At 33.3% G+C, this 25985-nt stretch overlaps 2 protein-coding genes and 1 non-coding gene across 5 annotated transcripts; all 3 read right to left on the minus strand.

The window, feature by feature from the left end:
* Positions 1 to 450: 450 nt before the first annotated feature.
* LOC102618193 (V-type proton ATPase subunit C) lies at positions 451 to 5924 on the minus strand. Of its 3 annotated transcripts, none has more exons than XM_006468814.4 (12): positions 5673 to 5924; positions 5496 to 5564; positions 4825 to 4952; positions 4532 to 4631; positions 3274 to 3341; positions 3054 to 3195; positions 2741 to 2857; positions 2390 to 2515; positions 2033 to 2116; positions 1873 to 1952; positions 754 to 883; positions 451 to 639 (listed from the first exon to the last, which is right to left on the minus strand). In XM_006468814.4, exons 1-11 carry the CDS (start codon positions 5784 to 5786, stop codon positions 784 to 786), a joined length of 1128 nt encoding a protein of 375 aa, XP_006468877.1. In that variant the 5' UTR covers positions 5787 to 5924; the 3' UTR covers positions 451 to 639; positions 754 to 783. The 3 variants fall into 3 exon arrangements, with proteins under 3 accessions (XP_006468877.1, XP_006468876.1, XP_006468875.1); XM_006468813.4 differs by having other exon boundaries at positions 737 to 883; XM_006468812.4 differs by having other exon boundaries at positions 451 to 883.
* Positions 5925 to 6486: 562 nt separating this feature from the next.
* TRNAK-CUU (transfer RNA lysine (anticodon CUU)) lies at positions 6487 to 6559 on the minus strand. Its single transcript has one exon. It is a non-coding gene; the product is annotated as a tRNA-Lys (tRNA).
* A 443-nt stretch (positions 6560 to 7002) lies between these two features.
* On the minus strand, positions 7003 to 10111 carry LOC102617915 (B3 domain-containing transcription factor FUS3). The gene is made up of 7 exons (XM_052433429.1): positions 9862 to 10111; positions 9470 to 9780; positions 8344 to 8433; positions 8054 to 8154; positions 7790 to 7836; positions 7624 to 7700; positions 7003 to 7516 (listed from the first exon to the last, which is right to left on the minus strand). The coding sequence occupies exons 2-7, from the start codon at positions 9770 to 9772 to the stop codon at positions 7229 to 7231; spliced, it is 906 nt and encodes a 301-aa protein (XP_052289389.1). The 5' UTR covers positions 9773 to 9780; positions 9862 to 10111; the 3' UTR covers positions 7003 to 7228.
* Between the last annotated feature and the right edge of the window lie 15874 nt (positions 10112 to 25985).

A 25985-nucleotide genomic window follows, 5' to 3' on the forward strand; every position in this document is an offset into this window, starting at 1 on the left:
ATAATATTATAATCCATTTAATAATTATTATATTTTTTAATTAAATAAAAGGTATTTTGAAAATTTAAAAATTATAGGGGATGAAATTAATACTTTAAGGGTTTTAATAAAATAAAACAAAGTGCAAGGGGTTCAACGATATTTTACAATTCAAAAAAGACAAAAGCGGCTGAACCATCGCTGGGAGTGATCCTAATAATAATAATAACAAAGGATAAAATGAGAATTCAAAAATTAAATGGAACTAATATAATCACTGTAGGGACTAAGATTCCGATCCCCACCTCCCCTATAATAATGGAAACTCTAGTAATCATTCTCAATTTTGAGTAAAATCCACCACTTTAATTCTCATTCTATCTCTCATTTAAACAATAAACACATGATTTAATCTCATTCCTTAATTTCCATTCCCATTCCCAATAAGTAAATACACTATAATAACAAACATCACAAAACTGCATCAATACTTGTTGATCATTGTAGGACAACAAATTTAATGTTCAAGAAGAGCATGAAAATTGAAACATAATAGATACAGAAAATAAAACCTCATAAATAATAACTTAAAATACAAATTTCAGATGGCAAGATCTTCTCCACAAGCTTCCTCCATGAGACTGACCAGAACTATCCAAGCTGAGATCATAAGTAAACAACAAAAGAATTGAGTTATTGATCCTAATATACATATCTTCAACTCCAGCCCATTATTTATTTTAGTCCAGAGGAATACTTGAGACTGAATTCTACCGGACATGGAACCGGGGGACTCAGCATCAATCAAACAAGATTGATTGTGAACGACACATAAGGATGAGAATCAGCATCCCCTCCCAAACCCGCCATCATTCCGCCATCATCTTCGGATTTCCAGAATGTGCTGCATCAGTTACCAAACGAGCAAAATCAGGTAATACTAGATAACAAAATAATCGATATATGAATGAACAAAGAGAAGATACTATTTACAGACAAATTTTTCTGCATCAACATGAGAGAAGTTAAGTCTACAAGTTTAAACTAAGATGAAAAAGGAAAAAACCAAATAAACGAGCATGCTCACAGGGAATTTTCAAGGCAGCTGTGCATTGACTTCTCAAGTTATTTTTCACAAATTTTACTATTTTTCTATTGACCTTTTTCTTTTGGCTTTTGTGTTTTGTTTTCCTTACATTCCAACAAAGTAATTTTTAATGTTTAAACAGATGCTGCCTTTTATTTTTCAGCTTCCAGTGCTAAAAAGATTCTTTTTAAATGCGAAACAAAAAGTCCCAACTATTAACATGACTCGTATTCCGTTCTGGAAATGCAGGCAAACATTGTAGGAGAATGTTCATTGATGCTGCGTTTGCAAGCAAGGAATTGGAGCTTTAGACCTGAAATTTTGAGTACTGGAATGCCAGTATCTAATTTTCATGAAGAGTCAAACTTGAATTCCAATTGTATGGTTAGTTTCCAAAGTGTCAAACGCAACCTAACATGCTGATATTCCATTCTGGAAAGTTAGGCAAACATTGTAGGAGAATATTCATTGATGCTGTCTTTGCAACCATTGAATTACAGCTTTAGACCTGAAATTGAGCACCGGAATGCCAGTCTCTAATTTTCGTGAAGAGTACAACCTTGAATTCCCATAGTGTAGTTAGTTTCCAAGTGTAAAATACAGCCCAGCATATTTTATCACATCATCAGAGATGAATACACTGGAGAATTTAGTGAAATGGTTCCAATATGATTCTAAATTTTCAGTTATAAATCAAACCTGAATATTTAAAATCTGAATTTATTTGAATCAAAACTAGATGGACAGGGGAGGAAGTAGTAGAGAAGGTAAATACGTGATTATTGAAATTCAGCAAAGTCCAGTACCTGTTCGCATTGCCGCACAGTTCTTCAAGAATTGAACGCACTTTTTTTTCACCCTTCACGGAGGGAGCTAAAACACATGCCTGAAATTACCAAAAGCGCTGCTTGCTCACAATCCAAAGAGTGGTAACAAAAGGAACTAACGGATGGAAGAGTGAGTTACCAAGAAAGATGGCGGCAAACCATATCTCAAAATGCTCTCTGCAAAGACACGTACAGCACAAAAATGCATCCAGGAACTAAAAACCTAGAGGCAGAAACCCCATTCAGTGTAAAATCCACCATACGAACACAATAAACCAATAACACAATACATGATGATGGTGATTATAATGAAAAATACTGTATATGGTAATTCGGACCATTATTCTTTTTCTCCCTTACAAAAGAATACATGAGACTAGCTGCCTGATTTCGCAACAATTTTATTCGGTCCCTTGAATACACTACTCATTGCATTGCAAGACAATCCTCATGATAAATTTATGCTGTAAATTTCATGGAGGAAAGTAGAACATACCTCGCCGTAACTGGTATAGCACCATTGCAAAAGAGAGCTTCTCAAGCTTTCTTGGTCGTGAACTAATTTTTCCAACTCCTGATTACGACTTTCTTGTGCTTCAGAACTATATTCAAAATCACGAATCTGAATAACATGAAAATCAAAGAATATGAACCTCAAATTGGGGATCACCCAGCAAGTCAAATAACGAACAAAAGCTTAACACAATACAGCAAGATTGATGCAACTTGTATTCAGAACACACTTGAACTGAGGATGCCATAAAATAAGTTTTAAAAAGATGCAAGGCAGAAATTATTGCAACATTCTACATCATAAATCCTCTTGCATCACAAATTTTGCACCCACTTGGAAGCCCTTCTCACGTGCAGCTATTCTGAAATTGTCTGCAACACGTCCAAATAGTGTGACAGTGTAAAGGGCATATTCATTATCCTCATACAATAGCTTGGAGGACCTGGGGACCTGAAGAAGAAAAAAACCCACTCAATTATTGAAAAGAAACCATAATAAACAAAATAATTTACATGCAGTTATTCTACATGACTTCAATATCATGATGGACCTATTCAAAATAGCATTCTATATCCCCAAAAATTTATACGACATTCTAGGGCTAATTAGTTGGAGTTCGAATATACAGGCACAAAATAGTTCTTACCACATAGCTAGTCAACGTCTCATAGCTAGCCAACCAATCCTTCTGGGAGTACTTGGGGACAACAGCAAGAAGGGTTACAAGATGTTCTGAGGTAATGATATCCTCTGGTTTTACCAGATTGGAAAGATCACGAACAGCTAAGCTGAGAGAGAAAGAGAAGTAATTATTTAAGTCGGGAAAATATAATATTCTTCACAAGTAGGACAAAAAATGGTTGTACCTTCCACTTTGCTTTCGATTAATAGCATTCAGCTGACTGCGGACATTATTATACTCAGCAACACGAACCTTGCACAATACAAAGACAGTTTCACAAAACCCAAAAATTCAATTCAATATATTTGTCTACAAAACTCCAAAGCTAAATAACAAGAAATTTATAACCGTAAGAGTCAGAATTCCTAGAGAACTTATGCAAATAAACCCTCTAGCTTCTGGCTGCAGCACAAAACAAAGGAAACCTAAAGAAAATGCTCACGTTGTGACCAAGGGCTGAGAGGTATTCCCATTCATGATGGAATGAATAACTCAATGGGAAGACATTATTATTACAACAATTGTGACAATGTCAAATCAAATTCTTATTCTTTTTTGCATGTCATGAGGTGTCTGGCACACTAGATCCTTCCACTTGTCTATTTTATCACCTCAAGCCACAAGGGAGGGAGAGGTAACGAGTTCCAAAACCAAACAGACAAGTAATAACCTATAGGGTAAACCCCTCACTCATCAAATCTAAGGTAGATCTTTCAATCCAGCCACTATTTACCGCATTAAAAGTGACAACATATCCAAGCAAATCATTGAGTAATTGAAAGTAAAACCACCCATTGCTATATGTAGTAGCCAATGTAGCAGATAGACCCTGTAGCAGATTTCTCCATGCCCAATTCAAAAAACTGCTCTTTCATCTATCAGCCAATGCCAGTCTTGGGCATATTGCAAGGCCATCGCGATTCTCCCTGGTTTTATCATTTGATAAATACTAATAAGTTACGTTTCCACCAGGCCAAAGATTTTTGGTTTCAAGATGGCTAGGCCAATGACCTTTGCATTAATCAATTAATGGTTCAGAGAACAGAAAATCAAGCCTATTATTCATTCCATTCTCCTTTTGCATTTTAAATTTAATTCACATCACACTCCTGTATCAACACCTATGATAAGGTAGCAGCAAAAGTCGTCCAGTTAAGGAAGAGCAGCATAACACTATGATGCAGATCTCAAACGTAGCAACGACACATCAACTTAAAAGATAGCACATGCAGAGAACTAAATTGGACTACCAAAAAGGAAAATGGATCCTTTTTAAAGAACAACCCCTATCGAAAACTAAAACACTCTGTTTTACATTACTAGGCTTACACACTGTGCTTCAACATACACGTAGAACAAATGGGCAATTATCAACATGTTTAATTGCCTGCCTTAAAATTGAATAACTAGCATACACATATATCCATGTGGAGAAACAATACCTTAAGATCGTCTTCAATCTTTGCCACAAGAGTATGAATGCCATCCACAATTTCCCTTAAAGGTGACATAGTTGGGTACTTTGCTTCATCCCAAACAAACCTTTCAACACAAACCAAAACCAAATTGATAACAAACATTAATCACTCATTAAATAAAAATCAATACTTAAAGACATATCGAGGAAACCCACTCATAAATATTTGAAGTTTACCAAATTCAGAGTATAAACATCAAGTATCACATATCAAAACCAGACCTGAAATTCACGCTAATTTCACTGGCAAGGATTTACCTAGTGAGATAAGTATCAACTGGTACTCCATCAACACTCAAAGAACTACTCTCTATGCCTGATACCCTCTCCAGTTCCTCAATCTGTCGCCTGATCTTGTGAGATACTGATTCAACAAAGCTATTTGACTGCACGTTACATCAAATAACAAAATGCTCAAATTCTAAATAAAAAATGCAATAAACTTAAAAAAGCTCGCTTTCAAAATGCAAAGGAAGATCCGATGGATTATTTCACTTCTCAAAAAATAAAAAGGAATTAATAAAATCTCAACAAAGTGCCAAATACCACAATTTACCTTAAAGTGGTTACGTCACAACCAATAGATCTAATTATCAGTAAGCATTCAGAGGTTGTTTTTTAAGTAGAAAACTCAAACTCAAAAGATTTCCACACATTCCACAAATTAAAGGAATTTTCAAAATATCAAAATGTCAACTACAGATGGAACTTTGCCATTCAGTGACTATTAGCAAAATCTACAGATCTATTATATTGGTAGGATTCGAATACATAGACAAATAATGGCGTAGAATTTTCACCTAAAATTAGTAGAATCCTCGAATTGACATTAGAATCACATCTAAAACTCATTAATCGATAAACTTACACAAAATTCAATTAAAATCGAGGAAAAAAACTATAAATCCGGCTAAAAAAAATTCAAATACCTTCACGAGATCATCGCTAAGTGCAAGGAGTGAATCTAGGGTTCCAACACGGAGGTTGGGGATATTAAACTGCAAAAAACAAAATCGAAATTCATAATAAAAATTGAAAAAAAGAAGAAGAAGAATGAAACAAAAATAATAAAAAATTAACTAAAGATGAGATAGATCTAAACGGACCCTGTAAAGAGGAGTGTCAAATGAATGTTTAGAGATTTGTTCCTGTAATCGATTCCAAACAGAAGCGGCTGAATTTTGTACTGGAAGAGACACCACCCAGTACCTTGATGCCATTTCACGATCACTTTCACTCTCACTTTCGCTCTGAGTGTCCGTTAATAATGGAGCTTGTTGTTTCACCCAGTACCTATATGCCTATGCTGGTTGATCTTCAGAATTTTTATCAATTTTGAAGCTGTAATTCATTAAAGTTTTTATATATTTATTTATTTTTTCTTATTTTTCTTAGTTTGTATCTTTATTTGGCACGCTCCAGTCATACATAACCCACCAACGAATTCTCGCCATGTAAGCAATAAAGTTCTTACTTCGATGTAAAATACTTTGGGTTATTTCTTTTTTAATGTTATATTTATCTATAATATCCTTTGAAAAAACATAATATTGGCGTAATTTTTTGTTTATAAATCCAATCATATAATTGAGTAACATATTGCTTGCATATAATAGGCAAAAGTAAAAATTAAAAAAATAAATTCCGCAATCAACCTTAGAGATATTTGTGAGTGAAGAAGATAATTATCTTTAGTTAATTATCTGTAAAGTATAATGATTAGGTCACTAACATGGTAAAAGTAGAAATTAATATTTCTCTAAATCAGATGACTAACAAATTTTTATTTTTGCAATACAATTATCTGTAAGTAATATTATGAAAATAAAACAATAACAAGTCCCATTTTTTTTTTAAATTATTCTATTAAAAAGTATAAAAGAAGAAACAAAAATAAATTTGGCATGAAAACACTAAAATCGCCCACCGTGGGGCTCGAACCCACGACCACAAGGTTAAGAGCCTTGCGCTCTACCAACTGAGCTAGACGGGCTTGTTGGGTTCTAATTTTGAAATATTGTATTAATTTTAAAAATCACTTAATCCTTGTCCAATTCCGTTACATTATGTCGTCCATCGTGGACATGTTACACTTTCGTAATTTTCCCAAGGCTAGGACTCAATTACTCAAACTCTAATCTTCAAACGTTATAATCGATCTATATATATATATTGTTGAGTGAAAAGGAGGGGAAAAAATAAAAAAAAATAAAGTCCCTGCAGTAACAATTAGTTATAATTCAAGCAAGGCATTAATTAATTAAGCCTGCATTGCATATAGAGTACTGCTAAATATCAAGAACAACGAGAGAAGGATGAGAGAATTACTTCTTCTCTCTCTCCTCCCACCACATGCTTCATTCTCTCGTTATTCTCTCATTTTTCTTGATACTTAGCATTTTCCTTGCATATATACCAATGGCTGTGCTATATTGATAGCCACAAATACAATAACGAGATTAGCAACTTACATGTTCAAGATAAACAACAAAGGATCTATAAATATGTTGCAAGTCTCCCACTTGCTACCCTTTATTACATTTATACTTTTGACATACAACAAAAAAGGTAAGAGTGCTTCAGGGCCAAAACAGTACAGTTGCTCCCATTGTTGTGTAGGTTTCTGGGATATTGTTAAACATAAAGACATCACCATTAATGTTTAGTAGAAGTCATCAAGAGATATGTTCTCTACAGATCCAAAGCTTTCCTGTCCAATCCTTGAATAGCTGGTCAGTGAACCCCCCAAAAAATCGAGTGGTGAGTCATTTGAGAAAGTTGTGGTGTCATAAATAAACGACATGCCGGTATCTTCGCCTGCCATTGGATGATTCACGTAGAAGGAACCGGACCTATTAACTTCGTAGTCGTTAAGGAGGATGTCATTGACAGAATCACTTGTTAAGTTAGTATATACATCTTGATCTGAAGCCTTTTTTGCCTGAATGACCTGAAAATTTTATCAAGGAAAGAATTGATGTGAGTGATCAAAATCAGGAGAGGCTTATAATTAATTTCACTATCTCAATGATAAAAAATGGTATTAAATTAGCATACGTAATTCTGATTGTGATCATCTTGGTACACAATGATGAAGTCTCCAAGTTGTAACCCATGTGCATTAACAAAGTCCCCTGAGAGAATTCCATGAGAAGTATGCAGCAGCATCAAGGAAAATTGAAGAAAAACGATCAACGTATAAATGATGGAGATAAATACCTACCAGTATTTTCAAGTACATACATTCGGCTGTTGTTATTAGGCCAAAACCTGCTCAGGAGATAAGGAATATTAGTCAATTAGCCAATTTAATATATCTATGGAAGGGGAAAAAACAAAAAAACTGCCGAAGAAAAGTACTCAAGTTCAGGATTGAGACTATGCAATAAGTGGTACAGTTATTCTGAAGACAAAATAATAAAGCATACAAATTACAATGTTGTTTGCTTTGATTTCTTCAAAAGTATCTTTCTGCCTAATTACAAACCTGTACTTGAAGGTCCACACATGCAGACCATCCAAGTCTTCCATGCTGATAAAAATCCCTTCCTTGGACTCGAGCACTGGGAGGTGTGCCTCTGCTGCTTTCTGAAATGTCGTACAATATTACAAAGATGATGAAGAATTTCCTTGACAGGTTGCATAAAATTACCATGGTTTTTGTTTGTAAAGATCAAGTTTGTAGGCAAAATGATTAACTTGAGGAATCTCCAAGCATCAAGTGAGTGAAAGAAAAATAAAACTCTGAAACTAGAGAAGTACAGAGAGATTAAAAACCTTTGGTAGTATCATTCTCCTAAGGGAGCTAACATCACTGTTCTTCAGTTCCTTCTGGAAAAGGAATCTCAACCTCCCTGGATCAATTTCCTAAAGCAGTCGGCAAATGAAACATTAAACAAAAGCATTGCACTAATTATTATGTAATTAAGGCTGGCTTCATTGTCAGGCTTAACAAGCACCATAACATATTCATTCGATGACCTCAAAACAAAGTGATTAAATGTGTAACAAATTAATTAATAGAGTATTTCAAACATGGCAAAATTGTCATAATATATAGGAGTTCCCAATTGAATTCCGAAAAATGACAATGTAATCAATTAAAGATCAGCTCAATACTGTAAAATAAATCCAAGTCAAATGTGCATCAGGATTTTTCTTTTTCTTTTTTTATTTCAATTAATTCAATCCCTAATCTCTATACAGTTGTTGGGAAGAAAAAGAATTCCAATGGTAATGTTGTTAATTACCGAAAATTTTGTAGATCTTTTCCAAATGACAAAACCATGACTCATACATATACAGGGTGCTATTTACTAATCAAGTCTAAAAGCAAAAAATTTACTACAAAAGCTAAACTAGAGTAGAGATCTCGGGAGTGTATCTTGTTTTGTAACTATCAATGAAATAAATTAAATAACCGCCCTGTAATAATAAACCTTCAAAGAAAAGAAATTGACCATTGAAAAATTTTATTTATTTTATTTTGATAATGATCCTCCGTTCACCTAATTCAGCAAAATTGGGTGATGGATTTGATAATTCTGTCTAAATTCAAACTTAATTATTTTACCAAAAAGAAAATGTAATTAAGAACTTACTACGACAACTAAATCTACTTGATCTCTAATTTCAATTGTTTTTTCCTGATAAAAAATACATATATCGGCAACAAATAGTCAAATAGTTACGACGGGTCGAAACTGAGCACTTACCAAAAGTATCAGCCAACCTTCTTTAAATTTAATTAAAGAAATAATATACAAGCAAGGAGCTGCTAACAAAATAATAATTAAATTTCATAAGCAACGGGAGCCAAACTCCCAACTTAAGAAATTGGGTAGAGAAGTTTTATGGAAGGAGAACTTTATTAAAAATAGAGGAAATGAAAAAAAAATCTCACACGTGCGGGGAGGGCAAGGGGAGGAGACACGTGCGAGGTGGAGGAAGAGGATGGAGAAGAAAAGGTGAGGAGATTGAAGGAAGAAGAACGCCTCTGTCTGGCCATCCTTTTCTTCCTGTTGATATTAGCACCAAGAGCGCTGGTGACAGCAGCAACAAGGTCGAGGCTTGACCCGGAGCCCCGAATAGGATCCGATCCAAAACGGGTACTCTTGTCCCCCTTCGCAGTGACACCCTCAACACCTGCCATGAAAGCACGGGCCTCGTTTTTCTCATGAACAACCACGCCTTGGTCCATCATCATTAGGGTTTCTTTGTCCAAAAAAAGAAAGTCAAACTGATGATATTGGTCAAATTTAAACAAACAAAAGAAACAAAAAAAAGGGAAGAGACCAGCAGGCAGTAGTATTTGCTTTAGGTTTCAGTGAGAGACTGCTGTGACTCTGATCGAAACTACCGGTGAAGGACGCTCGGCAATCACGAAATGGGGGAGTTGGGTTTAATTTTTGGATTAGAGAGAAAAGTTATTAGGTTTCTTTCTCTTTTTCTATTTTTGGCAAGACTTTGCTGAATGCAGTGCCCGGTTCTGGTGACATTTGTGCTTCCTGCATTCATGCTTTCTCTTTGATCTTTTGTTCCCATTATATATTTAGTGATAAACGATAATGTGTTAAAAGAAAAAAAAAACAAAAATAAATTCTGATGGGTAATAGGTTTTGAGGGGTTAGGGTTTGGTGATCACAGTCAATGTAATGGGTGACAAATGTGATGCATGGATTCATGGTCGGTTTTAAATCTTTTGTTTTTATCATATGTGGTGTGGCCAGTGTGAGCGAGGAGAAAAGTTTTAACTAGGGTTAGGGTTATTTTGGAAGGGAGCTACGGTTAGGGTTAAATGTTGAGTAAAGAGAAGGTGGGTGGGTTGGGGATTGCCCAAAACGAGAGTGACGAGTGGAGGGTGAAGAAAGAACATGTGTTGCAAAAGTTCTGATTCAATGCAACAGAAATCAATGGCGTTTGGGCGTATCTAAATGGTATCGGACTCTTCATATATCTTTCAAAAGTATTTACTTAAAACGACAACGAACCCTTCTCTCTTTCTCGCTCTACTTCAGCTGCATAGCTTGAGTGATTTGTTTTACTTTTTTATATTGCATCGGAGAAGAGTGGTTTTTGAAATTTTTGAAAGGTGGGAAAGAGAAACCGCGGTGTATGTGTCTTGGTTTCAGGGCATGCAACTCACAAAAAGCTTTATTACGTAGAGGAAAGTGGGCATGCATTGACTGTGGTGCTCATACTGGAGATAGTTTGTGTGAGTGTGTGGATTGATGACTTCATCTCAAGTCAGTCCAAAATCCCAAATGCACACGCCAAACCAAATTGTCTTCATTAATGTCTATTTCCTCAATGCAATCAAAGTTAGATATTCACTCCACATCTTTCATAATTTGAAAAAGATTTTCATTAATTTCTTTTTAATTTTTACGCCGGGGGGGGGGGGGGGGGGGGGAAGCAACCTAGAATCTCCAAGTTTTCTCATATTAATATACACATAAATTCGTGGGATCTGTTTGATCATTTCTGAATCTAATAAAAAAAAATGAGTTAATATGATTATTTTCTAAAACTAAAGAGATTATTTACAGTTTGAGCAAATCTTGAAATCTTTTTAGGTTTTTTCTTTTTAATTTTACTTAATTTAAATCATAAACTATAGTCAACGTAGAAATACACAAAAAGAATAAACAAATAAATAAATACATAAGAGAGTATTTTAACTTAATATTTTGACATAAATTTTCATTCATCAATTTCATCTAATCTTCTAGTAAAAGGGATTTGGCCACTTCCCTTTCTAATGTTTTTAGATTTTACCACTTGTCCCCTATTATTTTTATCCCTTTCAAATTTTAATCCAAAAAATGAAAAACATGGCTGTTTTCTCTCTGGTATGTGTTTTCCTTTGAAGTTTTCATATCAACTCATTCAAGGATTATGAAGTGACATAAAAAAAATTAAAAGGATATAAGTGGCAGAAATATAAAATATGTCAATAATAAAATATTCAAGTGGAAGTATAGTTATTTAAAAAGGTAAATGCAATTTTTTTTAATCATTCACTTGTAAGAGATTGATTAATTTAAGTTAAAACTTAAAATAGTTTCACTTACATGGTTTTTTTTTTTTTTGAAATCTAAATAAACCTGAATTATTCTGAATTTTCAATAGAGTTGAATGTCTGAATTTGAATAATTTTTTTTGTTTGAATTACTAAAAATAAATATTAAGTTGTTTGTTTTTTAACTTATAAAATCTGAAAATTAATATTTTTACATTTATACCCTTAAAAAATATAGATGTTAAAGAAATAATAAGTATCTCAAAGAATATAAATAAGATAATATATTATCATAACATAAATCATATTTAATTGAATACAACTCTTTAATATTCTACATTATATATGTTACTCAATTTTATTATACTTTATGATGTTTTTATATGAAAAATATTTTACAAAAAATTATGAAGATAAATAATGCTAATTTAAAAAATAAAAAGATAAAAATAATAATAGTCTATCACTATATATTATCACTAGTTATATAGAGATGGATAATAATGCTAATTATTAAATTTTATTTAGGTAAGGATGAAAATTAATTAATTAAATCGGGGATATTTTGGAGAATATTTTTTAATGATATCATTTAGACTTTTTAGATTAAACAAAAATCTAAAAAAAAATTTGCTTAATAATTTAATGACTAAATGGCTGAAAATTTTCTTAAATTGAAAAAATAAATAGAGTTAATGAATCAACTGAATAAAATTAAGTCAATTAAGTCATTAAGTAAAAAAAATATAAACAAACAGCCCCTTAGTAAACAATAACTTAAAAAAACTTTATAATATATATTTTGCAATCAATAACTACAACCTAAATGTAAAATTTTTTGGTAATGTTACATTAATTTTCAAGTATTTTTAAATTTTCTTTATTCCAAGTACAGTAAAATCTTGATAAATAAATGTTTGATAAATTAATACTATTGATTAAATGATAAAATCTCCTGAACCTGACTTGGGCCAATATATTAGATTAATAATTCCACTAAAAACATAAGATTATTATTATTTTCAATCCTTTAAGACCCAATGAAACATAAATTAATAATTAGTTAAATACAAAAAAATTGTTAATGATAAATAACATATAAAATTCATAATATTAAAGATAAACTTTCTTGAAAACTTCAACTTTTTCAATGCAACTCATTTTCATAATATGTATCGAATGATTTGAACCTAAAAATAAAACTAATAATTATAGAGTTTATGATCTACATACTTAAAATATCTGACATACTTTTTTTTTTTGAAGAGAAAGTAAACCTTTCATTAGTGATTAAACAACACAGTCAAATACATTTTGCACTTCTATTGGTAATATATCTAACCAGACAGCAGCTGTATCTTTCCTTAGAGCATGTTTAGCTAAGGAATGGGCATGAGCATTACAAAACCTTGGTACAAAATTAAAATGGATCCTTTGGAACTCTCGTTTCTGGGTTTGGATTTCCGAAATTATCCAGAAAATCTCAGACCTGCTGCCCTTTGTGTTGTTAACTAGCTCAGCCACATCTTTGCAATCAGTCTCTACAATCAAGCTTGTTGCAGCTGCTTCTTTTGCAATCTGGAGACCCCATTGGATAGCTTCAGCTTCTGCATAACTGACATCCTTCCTGAAGGAAACTTGTTTGATGCCTGCTGCTACTACTCTGCCATTTGAGTCACGCAAGACTGCTCCCAAGCCAACCTTCTGATTCTTGTTGTTTGTTGCTGCATCTACATTAAGCTTGAGCACATTTTTTGGGGGAGGTGACCATCTCTGCTGGCTGACCTCTCTAGTATTGCTAATATGGAGTGTTCCTGCTTTTCTCACTCTGTGGTAAGCTTCTAACATTGATTCTGCCTTTGCTGCTGAAAACATTGGCTCTATCTGCTTTCTTTCAAAGATCAGCTTATTCCTAGCATACCAGATAGTCCAGCAATACATAATCATAAGCTCAGCTTCATTTCTCTTGGAGTTGCTGCAAAGATTCTGGATATAGCTAAAAATGTCTTGACCTGGAACATTCTGATGTTCGAAAGTGGATGGAGCTAAGTTCCAAGTCTTCCTTGCTGCTTTACATTCAAACAAGGCATGACTTATAGTTTCCACACTCTTATGGCATCTTGGACAGGTAGGCTCTGGCAGACACTTCCTTTTCCATAGATTTTCAGACGTTAGTAAAATATTTTTTATTGCCCTCCACATGAAAATCTTAATCTTCTCAGGCAGTTCCAAAGACCACAAAACATTTCATTGCCTGGAGTAGCTTCCTGAACTACTTGGCATATCTTGAAACTTGAGCCTGAAAGCTATCTGATATCCACTCTTTACTGAATACTCTCTTCTTTTGTCATAATGCCACATCACTTCATCTTCTTTTTTGTTTCTAGGGAGAGGAATCTGTAGGATTACTTTGATATCTTGGGGGAGAAAGTTTTGCTCCAGCTTGCTTACGATCCATTGATTTTCTTCATCAATCAGTTCAGCCACTATAGTTTCAGCTAGCAATTTTTGTGGTGATATTGGTTTGAAAGTGTCTGGCCTAGGTAACCAATTATCTTTGTAAGTTCTGATTTTCCTTACATTTCCTACCCTCTATCTTGCACCTTTTTCAATCACTTGCCTTCCCCATAGAATGCTTTTCCAAATAAAAGATAAATTGGATCCCACTGTGGTATTCAAGAATAAAGAATGCTTATAGTATTTTGCTTGCAATACTCTGGCCAGCAACAAATTGGGAAGCTGAAGCAATCTCCATGCCTGCTTAGCCACCAAGGCCTGATTGAAGCTAGTGAGATCTCTGAATCCCAGCCCTCCTCTACTTTTTACTTGGCTCATTTTGTCCCATCTTGACCAGTGGATTCCGTATCTATCTTCCCTTGATCCCCACCAAAACTTCGCAATGGTTTTTTGAATATCATCACATAGTCCCTTTATAAGTCTGAAAACACTCATAGCATACACCGGTACTGCCTGTGCTACTGCTTTGATGAGTATTTCTTTCCCTCCGCTGGAGAACATCTTGTGACGCCAGCTTGAAATCTTGCTTATCACCTTCAGCTTCACCTCATTAAAGAACCCCGATTTCCTTCTGCCTATCATAGATGGAAGGCCTAGATATTTTTCATATTTCGACACCACTTTGAGCTGAAAAATATTTTTAATTGCTGCAGCCTGACCACTTGTAATCTTGCCACTGAGAAATATTGAAGACTTTTTATAGTTAAAAATCTGCCCTAATGCCTTCGCATAGCAATCGAAAATCCGTTTTAAGTTCTTACACTCTGCTTCTGAGGCTCTGGTAAAGACTAAGCTGTCATCAGCGAAAAGAAGATAGGATATCGTAACTTCCTTTGCAAATCTCAGCCCTCTAATCTACAGCTTCCTCTCAACCTGGATCAGTAAGTTCGAAAAGACCTCTGCACACATGATGAAAAGATACGGAGAGAGGGGGCAACATTGCCTTAGCCCCATTTCCGGAAGGATTAAGCCTTTGGGGGTCCCGTTAATAATGACTGAAAATTGAGCAGTGGTTATGCAACTCATGATTAGACTCCTCCATTTATTCGAGAAACTAAATTTTTCCATGGTTTAATCTAGGAAGCTCCACTCAACTCTGTCATACGCCTTACTAATATCCAATTTTAGAGCCACTAACCCATTTCTTCTCTCTTTGCTATGTCTAATCTTATGGAGGCATTCATACTTAATAATCACATTATCTGTAATGAGTCTATTAGGAATGAATGCGCTCTGAGTTGGGGATATGATTTTGGGGAAGAATGAGTTTCAGCCTGTTCGCTATTGCCTTAGCTATGATTCTATACACCACATTGCATAGACTAATAGGCCTAAAATCAGTAACTTTCTTTGGTTTCTCAATGTTAGGAATTAGAACAATATAAGTATGGTTAAGCGAAGCTAAATCACCTTGCTCGTTGAAAATGTGTAAGCATGTTGTGACTACCCTTCTGCCCACAGCCTGCCAATGTTTTTGGAAAAATGTTGCAGGTAAACCATCCGGCCCGGGAGCTTTTGTAGGACACATTTGAGATAGTTCATTTACAATTTCTTCTGGTGTGAAGGGTTCCTCCAGATGAGTATGCATTTTCGGAGTTACCTTTGGGGGCATTCCTTTAAGGGCTTCTTGAGTCTGACTGTGGTTTGGCCTGGAGGAAGTAAAGAGCTGCTGGAAATAATCACAAAATTCCTTTTCAACTTTTTCTTTATCATCTGTCCAATTCCCATGGGTGTCCTCTATACCAAATATTTTGTTTTTTCTTCTCCTAGCCGAGGCTTTGGAGTGAAAAAAACTTTGTGTTTTTGTCTCCTTCCCTGAGCCATTCTGCTCTCGATCTTTGACGCCAGTACATTTCTTCATCAATCAACATGTTGTTGATTTGCTTTTCAAGCTTCCTAATTTCTCCACCATCTACATACTGATCCTTATTCTGTTTTGCATTCTGCAGTTTCTCAATCAAGTCCTTTTGCTTCTTTTTTCTGCCATCAAGCTCTACCTTGCTCCATATCTTGAGCTGGGATAGAGAATTTTTTACCGCCCTCTAAAAGTTATTCACCGGATTCTCCCAACTTCTGGCCCGATAAGTTTCCCATTCTTCCTACACTATATTTTGACAATTCTCATATGAGCTCCACATGTTTTCATAATGGTCCCTCGGAAAAGATCTTCTCTTGTAATTTATCTCATTGTTTCTCTCTTTAATATCCAGTGTGATTGGGCAGTGATCTGAGACCCAATTCACCAAATGAGATGCCGGTAGGTTTTGGAAACTTTTGCTCCAATCTTTGCTACAGAGAAATCTATCCAACCTTTCTTCTACATAGCTTGTCCCGAACCTCTTATTCGACCAAGTGAATTGGTAACCCTTATAACCCATGTCTACCAAATTACATGCCTGAATGGTCTCTCTAAAATCAGCTACTGCATTTAGATTTCTATCATTGCCCCCCGATTTCTCATGTAAATAAAAGATTTCATTGAAGTCACCAAAGTAACACCAACGGTAAGGAAATAGGTCTGCTAACCTTTTCAATAAACACCACGTATGCTGTTTCTGACCAGCTTCTGGATGACCGTAAATTCCAGTACATCTCCACATTTTACCACCTAGGTTCTGTACCACCGCATCTATATGATGAGAGCTGAAAGACTTTATACTAACATTCACTCCCGAACTCCAAAACACAGCTAAACCACCTCCCATGCCCGTTTTACCTACTGCAAAGTAATTTTCAAAATTAAATTTATTGCATATCGAATAAACCTGCTGGGCTGTCATTTTTGTTTTGCAACAGAAAAAAATTTGAGGCCGATGCAGGTGGAGAATTTTTTTGATGGCTAGACACGTTCGAGGCTTCCCCAGACCTCGGACGTTCCAACTTAAGACCCTCATTGCTGCTGGCGCGGTTGGCTGCCAGCTCCCGCCAATACGTCTTCCACCATTGTTGTTGCATCCACGGTTTCATCTTGCTATGTGTCTATAAACTTCAACTGAAGTTTTGTTTGAGAGGAGTTAAACTGCTTTAAGTTTAGTGGTGCTTTTGATGAGCTAAGAATTCTTTTTTTTTTTTTCAGGGCTCGGCCAAGCTAGCTCGCTACTAGGCCTTTTGGAATTAATAGGCCCATTGTCTTTCCCTCTTTATATCCTTGAGCTTCTAGCTTGTAATTTCCATTTTCTGATTTTGGGCTTCTCTTTTGCATTGCTCAACCCATTATCAACCTCTTTCTTATCATTCCCCTCTTTTGTGTCTGTTCCCCTCACTTTCATTTCCCTCCAATTTTTTTTCCCGTGCCTATGATTTTGTTTTTCGACTGGCTGTCATTGTCAGCCACCTTAGCGTGTTGCTTCTTGATTTCTCTACTTGTGTTTTCATTTTCTGAATGATGATTATCCGGCTCTGCTGTACTCAGAATTAAGGCTGCATTCCCCACTTATGTCTCCTGGTTTGTGACCATTGGTTGCATCCCATCACCCATCTCTTTACCCGTGTTGCTTTGGTTTGGCCCGTTTAGGTCTGTTGGGTTGTGTTGAGTTTGGCTTATAGTAGCAGCTGCTTCACTTGTCTTCGATTGAGGTTGTTCTCTATTGCCTCTTCCTCTGGTTCAAGCTAGTTTCATCTTCTCTGTTGGTGTTATTGCCCTCATCCATCCCCCATATGGCAGATTCTCCTTTGGCTGACCTTTGTACTTCAGACATTCTCTATATTGATGGCCTATCTTTGCACAGCAAAAGCAAAATTCTGGAAGCTTTTCATACAGGACAGGCATTGGTATTTTAGCTCCAGCCTCTTGCAAGAATACCACTTTTTTTAGAGGTTGTGTTATGTTAATGGAGATTCTTATTCGAGCAAATTGGCCTATGCACTCCCTTGTTGCATCTGTTTCAATTTCTTCCACCTCTCCGATTTTCTCTCCTAGCTTTTGAATAATCTCTCGCACCATACACATTATAGGCATATTGTGGATTTGTACCTAGAAGGATGTATGCGTGAAAGACTGCTCTTTTATATCCTCTATGCCAATAAGCTCGGATAGAACCAACAAGGCTCTATCAAAGTGCCATGGCCCCATGAGGACTCTCTTCTTTTCTCATTCCAATGCAAATTTGAACAAAAAAGTATTCTCCCCCATGCTTTCGATCTTGACCTCCTTTACTGTTCTCCAAGCTTGTTGCATTGCAGCTCTCAATCCTTCCCTATTTAATCCTCTCGTTAGTAATATCTTCCCTACTGGGCAATTTGCTGCAATTTCCTCTCCCGCTTCCCGCATCTTGCCCATGACTGTTATTGTGTCTTCCTCTTCTTCCATCAAGACAATAGCTTGACACTTTCTGACTAATTCTTCTGTATCCATTCCTTACTAGTCTTTCCCTCCCAGCAATAAAACCCCACCAACCGTTCTGCGATAATTAATTAACAAGCTCTAGAAAGATAGTTGTGATACTAAGGACAATACAACAAAATAAAAGAAGAAAGAAAAAAGAAACAGAAAAAGAAGAAGGAAAAAGAAACCAGAAGCACCCAATTAATAGGTGATTAAACGAAGTCATAAAGGCTTCCGTATGCTTCCATTCTTTGCACTTTTTTCAGAGAAAAAAGTACTGTAGAAGGAGACCCGAAAACACACTATATTTTTATAATTGACACTTGGTAATTTAATATCTGAAATACTTAGGATATTAAATTTTGAAAGTACGCACATCAATTTTATATCTATGTAGTATGTACAATGTACTAACATTAATTTTTTGGGCTAGATATTCTAGCATTCATTAATATTTTTTTGCATATATATGATAACTTATGAAATTCATACATGAATTTTAGTCAAAGGAATAGTACATGTGCCAAGATGACACAAGTAATTAAAATATCAAACTATTATTGAACTAATAAATATACATTCATCCATAAATTAATAAATTAAATTTATTGATAAGTAAATATTCTTACTAAGATAATATTTTTTTTAGTCCCAACAATATTATTTCATAGCCGTTGTAGCGTAATACATTTATTCGTCATCCCCCCCACCCCCTAAAACAAAAAAAAAGTTATAAATCAAGACAACAGAAGTTATATATTTTGCTTGAATTTTCTCCGGAGCCATTCAATAGTGAATTCAGATTGTTCATAACAAATTTAACTTGTTGGTAATTAATACTATACATACGTTCAATTTTTTTAAAATTTTTTCTAATTCCAAATTTCATATATATCAGCCTCTTCAAAATACTTATATCTCTACAAAAAATGTTATGTTAGAGAATAACAAAAAGGCTCTTCGAATGAGATTTCATTTCTCATTTAAACAGCCACATCAACAATAAGGATTCCAAAAGACTCTTTAAATAACATTCTTCAAATAAGATTGTCATTTTATCTATTCAATATCGAAGAGCGATTTCTCTCTATTTAAAAACTATTTTTAATGTCATTATTGAAGAGAGAGAAATATTATAACTACATCATTAAAAAATAGAGGGAAATTAAATTTGACGAGAGAAGAATTTGATTAAAATAATATAAACTTATTTTTATTTGAAGATCTTTTAAGAAAAAAATTAATTTTTTCATTCTTTTATTTACCGCATAAGTAAATAAATAAACAATTTAAAGAATCAAATTAAATGAGTCTTTAGTAATGCTCTTATAAGCAATATATAAGATTGAGTTTGGCATGAATGATGATCTCCACTTCAAGTTACTAACAACATCTCCCAATCTTGTTATTCCCTTTGCTAAGTTTTTTGTTGCATCCACATTTAATTTCATTCAATTTTCTCATGGAGGAGTCCATAAGTGCTTGCACATCATTCATAATTTAAGAATTTAATTTTATAAAAATATTTTGAAAATAAAATACTGTTAGGAAATTTTAATCACACTCAAGATCCTGAGCAAAAATATCAAACAAATAATAAATAGAAAATAGATGAAAATTAAAATCAATCACATAACACAAAAATTTATGGAAAAAAATCACAATTGCAAAGGACAGTGAGAGAAAAATTCACTATATAAAAAATTAATACAATCACTCTAGTATATTCCTAGCACCCAAAACTCCAGTAACACTCAATCTCTTAATAGACATACCCTTTCTCTTATAACGGAGATTGTTTATTTGTAGAGAAACTAATTATTGTGTTATCCAAGCAAGTGAACCCAACCTCTATATATAGTGATTATTTCTTATAGGAGAAGTATTTTTTTTCTTATATTAATTGTATTGCTCTTTGAATAGGTTAAGTTCCAAAGGAAAAATTATTTATTCCTTAAATAGGGATCCTACTTAATAAGGAAACTATTAAATATGAAAAGCTTACGAAATCTCCTAATTTAGGATTTACAAATCCTCATTAAAAAAAAGACATATTTCCTAACAATCTCCACCATGGCGAGGTTTTTATTAGACGAAAAAAATATGATCTACCATATATCCACAGAACCACGTCGTCTCCACCTTCTTTAATCTACCAACACGACACTCATATAGGCTTATGAAAATCACTCCACCATGGGCAAAATATTGTCATCTATCCAATAACCATAATTCTCTATATGAAGAATCATCATATTTCACCTTATTCACAGTACACTTATTTGACACATGTTGATTACTTTATTAAAAATACCCACTCTCATGTTTGGCCTCCTTGAGAGTCCTTAGTCATCAATATAAAAGTTCCACTATATACTTCGCATAAATGTCAAATCATACCTTGTGGGTAAATATTATAGATCTACTAGCAGTAACACATCATCTTCCATGGCACTAGCGATTTGCCATAAGGATGTCTTTGTCATCTATTACAAGGGACTATCCTATCTACAATGATGAGAGACTTTTGCTGATAACATCAGTATCTTCATATATATACTTACTTGGAATCACTTGCTGAACTTACTCCATTTACTTTCTGAATCTCTTTTAAGGTGTCCTGATTGTTTACACACCTAAGGGACTCTTGTTTTCTTGGAGTTATTTTTCTTTTAATTACTAACTATTAATGCCGAATCATTAAAAGTTTCGTTACTTCTACCACTTAGTCTTCTTGTTTTTAAAGATAAAGTACTAGTAACTTCTTCAAGATCCACAGTCTCCTTCCCTTGCATAAAGGTTGGCAACAAATACTTGTAGGAAGTTAGAAGAGACCACAATAGGCTAAGTTCATTGCCCTTGTCTTCAATTTTAACTTCATTACTTCTAGTTCTATCACAATGCCATTGAGAACACTAAGACGATCAGAAATTTTTGTACCTTTAACTATACACGGCATGTAAAATTGCTCCTTAAGGTACAAAACATTAGAGATATTTTTTTTCTTTGAAACAAATTTTCTAGCGTCTCCCAAAATTCTTTTACCAAAGGAATTTTTCCTACATTCACAGGAACATTCTTTGCACGACATGATCATTTAGCACTTGTAGCTTTTTCATCCAATTATTCCTAATCTCCATCACTCATAATAATAGATTTCTTAGAGTCCCTGATAGAAGTAGAGGATAATTTGCCCTTCAAAGCCTTATGTAGCGTAGATTGAATCAATACATCCTTGACTTGAAGTTGCCATAAGCCAAAATTGATTCTTCCATCAAACTTTTCAAACGCAATCCTTATAGGATTTGAAAATTTATAAGCAGACATTATTGCTTTTAAAAATAGCCTTAACTCTGATACCATTTGTTGGAGGACTTGCCTTGAGATTTTTAGGTATCCAATCCAAAATACTAGCATATTAGGTTGGATACCTAGAAATCCTAGGACAAGTCTCCTAATAAGTGGTACCAGAGTCAGACCTTGGTAGCTAGAATGTAGCAGTAAAACAACTCAGGTGTGTTAGATGGAAGGATCAGGGTCTTGCAGTGGTTTTTTCGGAGGGAGATTGTTGAGTTGTTTCCACATTGGCTAGTGAATGGGAGTTATTTCAGTTTATAAGTAGGATAGAAGAAATCCTAAGACAAGTCTCTAAACAAATGATATTAGAGCCAAACCTTAGTAGCTAGAATGTGGTAGTAGAACAATTTAGGTATGTTGAATGAAAGTATCGGGATTTGATGATGGTTTCGTTGGAGGGAAGATTGTTAATTTGTGTCTTTCATTGGTTAGTAAAAAGGAGTTACTTTAGGTTTTAAGTAAAATAACTTACTCTACCCAATAGGCTAGTATTTTGGATTGGATATCTAGAAATTCTAGGCCTTAACAAAACTTCTATTAAGTTTTCAGTGAGTAGCTTTGGAATTTTAACTTGTTTTTGGACTACAAATCTGATCACCTGCTAGTGTGTTGGTATTCCACTAGAAGTTGTAGCACAATTGAAAAAAGAAATTTTAAGGTGCATTAGAGCTACTATATTAAATTAATGTATGTACAATTTGTGTAATCTAATTAAATATAACTGCTAATTATATAATAAATTTTTAAAATAAATTTATATATTATATAAATACATTCATTGAATTTAATATCAGCAATGTACTTTAGAAGAGGGGTGGGCAAATTCTGGTTCAGATCAGCCTAATCAGGTTTCGGGTTAAGTGGGTTGGGAAAAAAAAAAATCCAAACTCAATATGTACTTGTTATCTGATCTGATCCAATCCAAATATAGTTCGGATCATATCAAATCAAATTAAAAATTTGTACTTGTGTGCGCATTGTGATTCAGATTGGATCGAGTTAACTCAAATCAATCACAATTCGATCTGATCGGGTTGGCAAAAATCGAACTCGATCGAGTGGATTCTTTATTTGCATCCGATCTAAACCTAAATTTTTCGAATCGGATGAGGACATATTATTTGCGCATCCTTACTCTAGAATCTCACAATTAGAAATTTTTTAGTAGGATGTCAAAATATACCTACCAGGCCCGGTCCGAATTTGGAGATGAGGTTGGATCGACCTCAAGAATCACTTGATAAAGCTAGTGTCCGACCCACAACCTGGATTTTATTAAAAAATATATAAAATATATATTATTCTAAATAATTATATTTATTTAGCTCATCTATCGCATATATTTAAGATTTAAAATATTTACAGTTCATATTTTATGTCTAATGTCATATTGTCATTCAAATAAATTAAAAATTATAAAATAAATTAAAAATACATACAAAATATCATATAAATATAAAATTTGTGCTTAAAAACTCAGATAAAAGTACCTGACTCAGTATCGAACTTTTCAAACCAACTCAAGTATCCAAAAAATGGGAGCTCCTATGTTACAATTAATGTAACATACACACTCAACAACAACCACACAAATGATGGACCCACACAATTTGTGTGGTTGTTATTGAGTGTGTATGTTACATTAATTGTAACATAGCATTTGCCCCAAAAAATATATCCGGATTAGGTCTAGACATTATTACATCGAACCCGGACCCGAGTTTTACCATCCTTAGTTTCCAGTCTGTACATGTTTTCCGCATTATTCCTCGTTTAAATATTGCTGTAATTTTCGGATTCCAACCTTGAGTCGTTGAGTTTCCGCAGCCACGTGCTTGCCATGCAAAGGACTGAAAGGAGCTTGCGAGTTAATAAATGAAGACACCAAATCCGAAACCCACACTGCCACCGGATCTCGTGTCCTTAAATGCCTGCGCATTTAAGTTGAAAACTTCCTGCACAAATATATTTGAATATTACCCCATTACTCTTTTAATGTTATAATTTTAATAAAAAATTATCAGTTATATATATTTAAATAACATTCGTATTAAACGTGTGTGAATATTTTTTAGTGTATCACTTGTATACTTTAAATTGACAAAATACTTTTGCCGTCCACCAATCCGTTAACTTCCGTTTGCAAGCGCTGACATCGTAAAAGTAATTTAGTCTTTTAAGATTGACGAAACTTTGATTAAAAAAAACAACATATTATCCCATTTACTTAGTAAAACATGGCATGTTATATGATATATATTGATAAAAATGACATGTCATCCCATTTATAGGATAATTGTTAATAATTACTAAAAAAACTACTTTACAACCTAATCTACTCTTCTAAAATTTAACCTAAATTTTTAAAAATCTACTTCTCCAAGCTCTAACTGAAAATTTTTATGGTATAATATGTTATTATTTATGGTATAATATGGATATTTTTTATGGATAATTGTTAATAATATGTACCATTAATAATTCATTTTTTAATAAAAAATGTATTGTTAATAACAAAATAAAAAATTTGTGTATTAAAAATTTATGTTAATTTTTGGAGTAAATTTATATTTTTACCTCATTTTGAGTTTCAAGGGCAAAATATTTAATTTAATTTGCCACAATTCTGTTAACTTTCTAACTGAAGTTAACGGATTGGTGGACGGCAGAAGTGTTTTGTCAACTTAGGGTATACGAGTAATACACTTGAAAAGTATTCACACACGTTTAATATGGGTGTCATTTAAGGGTATATGGCTGATAATTTTCCAATTTAAATAATAAAAAATGGTTATTTTTTGGACGATTATTTCGTAAATAAAAGCTTTTACAGTACATTAGGAGGTAACGGAGAATTTTTAAAACTGTTGCAAAAAATGGTAAAATTCAAAAATTATTGGGAGAAACCGTCATTCTCCCAAATTAATTACACGGATTATGATTTATATGTGTTAATCATGAATGTATCAATTAAGGTACAAATTATTAGCATGGTATTACTCTATATAAAAAGTTATTTAAGAACTACCTTATGTTTTATAAAATTTGGACTAGAAAAGAACAAAATATTATTGATTTTAATAGAATTTTGAAAAAAAAAATAGAGTCGGACTAAAGTTTATATTAATTTTTTAGTTTTACCTTTTTTAAATTTAAACAAAGGTGATCATTAAAAAAAAAATTAATTGAAAACATAAATTATAGTTATTTTTTAAAATATAAATTCTAATAGAAACTTTTTATTGAAAGGTGAGTTACTACTGGTCTATGGCCGAAGTTGTATAATTTGTAATAGCTAGATTGATTACGAAGCTGCATATATTGAATTGAGCAATAGAAATTTTTAGTCTTTTAACAAACTTATTTACACAATTTTAGAAAACACATACAATCTCAAGAGAGAACAGTAGTTTCTACATAAATAATGATGGATAAAAAATATACCGACTCAATCAACCGATCCTCGGTTGGCGAATTTTTTTTCCTCTAGTAAAATCTCTTTGCCGTGGCGGTATTCAAAATCTAATACAATCCGTTCAATTCATATGATTCATAGAAACTTGATCCGTAAAATTCTAATTTGTAGATTAATAAGTTGGATTTGATTGAAAATTTAAAAATTTACAATCGGTGGATTGGATATAAATGTTCTTCTGTAAATTCTCAAAAATCCATGAATTCGTAAAAAAAAAAAAACACACACACACACACATATATATATAAAATGAAAAAATAAAACTTGTAAATGTGACATTAGTTAATTAATCAAAATATAATTACGTTAACACCATATTATATCTTAAAAAATTAAATAAATAAATATAACTTCATAAATAATTAATTTTCTTGTATTGATCTAAACAAATGAGACTTTTTTTTATTGTGCTATATTTTGAAACTTAAAATATATTTTCTAACTTTATTTAAACAATTAACTTATTTAAATCTTATTTAATTTTGAATTTAATTAGTAGTAAAATTATTTTTGTATTAATTTTTTTATTTAGTTAGTTCATAAATTAGACAAAATTAAAAATTTTTAATCCGCAACCTAATCCACAAAATAATAGATTGGATATGATTTAGATCAAATCTACATAATCTACAAATATACGGATTGAATTTAAATTGAATTTCAGCAATTTACACGTTTGTTTAAATTAAATTGAAAATTTATAATTCACAAAATCATGGATCAGA

Source organism: Citrus sinensis, chromosome 2, assembly GCF_022201045.2.
Source record: "Citrus sinensis cultivar Valencia sweet orange chromosome 2, DVS_A1.0, whole genome shotgun sequence".
Taxonomy (NCBI): Eukaryota; Viridiplantae; Streptophyta; class Magnoliopsida; order Sapindales; family Rutaceae; genus Citrus; species Citrus sinensis.